We start from the raw sequence: 3,686 nt of genomic DNA, 5'->3' as shown, positions 1-3,686 counted from the left end.
ATTGAAGAAGCAAACATCACCACTTCAGGTGGGTGGACACACATGTCATTTGTTTTCTCCCCCATCAGTTTAGAAACTGTATGTGCCTGTCTCATATTCAGGGCTTAATAATTATTAGCTGAATCAGTGAGTGAAACCTAAAGGGGCTAGAGTGTAGCCAAAGCTACCTCAGATGGCACAACTCTGTAAGGGATTTGTCTTCCATATACAGTACATCAGTTGCCCTGACATCACTCCAACACTGAGAACCAACTTCCTTGCTCTTTTCTTTTTAACCATTCTGTGACATAACTTCCTTGTTACCCTTCACACATGGCTTGCACACTGACTCTCTGGTTGTGTTTGGAATAAGCTGAATGGAGTTGGCTCTCTGTACTTAGAAAATAAGTATCTCAAGGTGTCAAGCTGCATTTTTTCCCTTCAAGGTATGAAAAGAAAGTGAAGGAGTTAAAGGAGAAATTTCTCAGTTAAGTAAGAAGTGTTTAAACAAGAAGAAAAGCATCAACGTTTCAAATGCCACCATGACACCTGGAAGGAATATAATGAGGGGAAAAAAAACTACCAACATGACAGGTAATCCAACTAAGATATGGTGTTTTGTTTGCTTTTTCTTTTTCATTGAGTACATATCATATGTGGAAAAGCCATCTTTTTCATAATTGTTGACCCCCAAAAAGCTTAAAAATGGGAAAGGGAAGAAAGTCCCAAGTAGCTGCAATGCAAGGCAGGAAGGAATACATGCCCATAGTAGAGAATAGTTGACGTGCTCTCTGGATTCAGAGGAGGGAAAGACTGCTTTCCACCTATGAGTCAAGAAAAATCGATGGAAAAATTGGCATCATATGTGCAAGTCACATGTGAGGGGTAGCAGAGCAGATAGGTCACAGAATGGTTAAAAAAGAGCGAGAAAGTTGGTCCTCAGGGTTGAGGTGGAATCAAGGCAGCCAATGTACTATATATGGAAGATAAAGAGCTATGCTATCTGAGATAGCCTGAAATGGGTTTCGAAGGTTGAGTACTATTGAACAAAATGGAGATTTTAAGGAAGCCATCCTATACAGAATTACATAAATTAAATTTGTTTATAGTTACAAAAGTGTATTGGACAGAAAGAGAAACAACTTAAATGGAGACTAGGAAGGATGGCATCATTATGTTGTCCTTGGCTCCTGAGCACTGGATCCTCTTACAATGGAGAAGGCACGGGAGGAGTCTCATGAGATGTCCTGATATGAGCTATGAAATAACAGAAATAAGAGAAACCCTGGAAAAGTCAGAGGTAGTCACTGAGGATAAAGTGGAGTGGTCAAGAGAGAAAACCTAAGTGAGGCAAAAAATGAAATATAAAATAAGAAATTGAGAAGAGAGGAGGAAATACAGTGAACTCACCAGTGTTTCTTAAACCATAACACAAGGACTATCAGAAGTACCAGGGGTACCATCACTGCCAAGGCGATCAAGTTCATGAAAAGATGGTGTCCTGTGTATATTGGGGAGATACAGGGATGCCATTTTAAATCCATCACTTATTCTACCCCATCTATTGATTTCCTTACTTAACATGTACCTTGAATATGTCACATTAGTCAGCCTTTTTTAGTCACTCTAACCCCTCCCTACTCAAAGAAGGATACCTCATTTCCCCCAAAATTTCTTGTATCTATGTGTCCCTCATGTCCTATTCCTCCATTCCTTGATTTACCTACATTCATTCATTCCTGAGATCCCTCACCTAGATCTGTACTTAGAAAATCAAGTTTCTTATGCTCTACCCTCTAAGCTCAAAAACCACCTACTCGTACTTCCAACCTCCAATCTTACCCCAGTAGACGATGATGTTCTGGCCTCCTAAGCCGGTGTGCCTCACTTGACATGACAGGCCAACAGCATCCTCTGCCACCACATCCAGGATCACCTGAAGATACCATGTTCCATCAGCATTAGGAAGAATATCACCTTGTTTAGTGTCTCGTTGCTCTGCCTCCATGTTACCCAAATAGGCATTGGGTAGAAACCAGAGACATGGCAAACCAGCAATAGTCGATCAGACCCTGGACAGTCAGACCTCTGGCCTCACTGCAGAGAGCAAAAAAGGTATTTAGATTAGGACACTTACATGCGACTTAGGGGCTCATATATCCACATTAGTATGCCTTCTCTAGGAAGCTATTGCACAACAAGCCCTCTGCTTCTTGTCTTCTTTCTTGTTCTAAGTTGGAGGTGGGGTGAGAAAAGGTAAGATTTGAAAAGAAGAGTCTTAAAGGAAGGGGCCAAACTGATCTTGCCTCTAGAGATCCATCTTTTCTGCATCCAGGAGACTCAGCAGAAACCAGGGCAGATGTTTCTTATGGGCCTATTCGCTGTTTCCTTGATGCCTTCATACTGATTGAGTACATCACAGACATTCTGAGCCCTTCTCCCACCCTCTGGCAATGGCACCCACGTCGTGTTTTGGAAACTTAGGAAATCTGATTCTTCAAAAGCTGCCCAGAGGGAGCTTTGGGGGCTCCCTCCAGAGTGCCGCTCACAGCCTAAACTCACCTGTATTTCAACGGGATCTGGGTAAAGGGGGGAATGAGAAAAACAGTTTAAATGAAAAAATGGGAGCAACAATATGAAAACTCAGGGCCTTATCAGGAAGTGGATCAAGAAGGTTTCATATGGGTGTGAAGATGAGCCAAAGATCTATTTGATCGGGAATGAGAGAGGGGAAAACTTACTGGAGAAGCAGAATGGGGGCAACAGGAGACAAATGCCTTGAATTAACAGGAGATTGACCTAAGAAAAACTTAGGAAAATAATAAGTGAACCACATAATATAGGTTAGTGGGTAAGGGGGAAATCTTGTGTGAGGAAGTTGGGAGTACAGCCTTCAAGGATGCATGAAATAAATCATAATGGTTATTGAACTATGGATGTAAGACTTTGAAGAAATTGAAGAGATTTCATTTTAATGAAGTTAAGCACAGAGTGAGACAATTGTATGCCTCTGGATTGCAGTCCACAGGGAAAGACCACAGTGTGGAAGAAAGCAAAGCACAAGAAAAAAAAAATTCCAAAAGTAGCAAGAGTCTAAGAAATATCGAGAAATCAACATTTGGAATATCCCAAGAGGTTTCACGCATGAACACTTTTATGTTGGGATAGGATCATGGGACATAGTTCAGAAATGAGTAGAGGATATTTCCAAGAAATAGAACATTCCAAAGAATTATCTTAGTTGAGTTAATTGAACTTTCATTCCATCTGGAGTTGACTGAAATGATCTTGAATCCCCCAAGTGAATCCAATGAAGTAGACAAGGAATAGTATCTCCAGTTCTAATGACTCCTCATTGCTGAAGTTGCCCTTGGACCAGGTGTGCAGGTAAATTATCGTGCCCAGTTCACTCTCCCAGTCATGTGTCTGCAACTCTTCCTGCCAACCTGAGCCTTGATTTTGTGCCCAGGATTGGTTGGCAAAGGATGAGATCTGGATGACATGGAATGAGATGTGTCCCTGGCCTGCTATGGATGGTAGAAAGTCAAGCAGTGTAAGAGGGAAAAGAGAGGCAAGCAGAATAGAGAGGAGATGGAAAGTGAACCAGTTATCATAGGAAAAGCTATAATGACTAGCTTAGCTACAACGTTTTATTTACACGGAACCCCATTCTCTGTTACTGTCCTTCAAAAGAGAAAACTTGACCT

At 41.5% G+C, this 3,686-nt stretch overlaps 1 protein-coding gene across 1 annotated transcript; it reads right to left on the bottom strand.

Annotated features, from left to right (window-relative positions):
- Nucleotides 1–1,214: 1,214 nt before the first annotated feature.
- On the bottom strand, nt 1,215–2,558 carry LOC103275742 (T-cell surface glycoprotein CD1c-like; the record flags this gene model as incomplete). Its single annotated transcript, XM_008073144.1, is given in 5 exon segments — nt 1,215–1,236; nt 1,390–1,480; nt 1,822–1,983; nt 1,986–2,051; nt 2,424–2,558. Coding segments are annotated over 5 exon segments (476 nt in total), but the record flags the coding sequence as incomplete, so codon positions are not given.
- Nucleotides 2,559–3,686: the final 1,128 nt, after the last annotated feature.

Source organism: Carlito syrichta, unplaced genomic scaffold, assembly GCF_000164805.1.
Source record: "Carlito syrichta isolate Samal-C Ts95f unplaced genomic scaffold, Tarsius_syrichta-2.0.1 Scaffold315682, whole genome shotgun sequence".
In the NCBI taxonomy this organism is placed as follows: Eukaryota; Metazoa; Chordata; class Mammalia; order Primates; family Tarsiidae; genus Carlito; species Carlito syrichta.
This window is presented reverse-complemented; position numbering and strand designations above follow the sequence as displayed.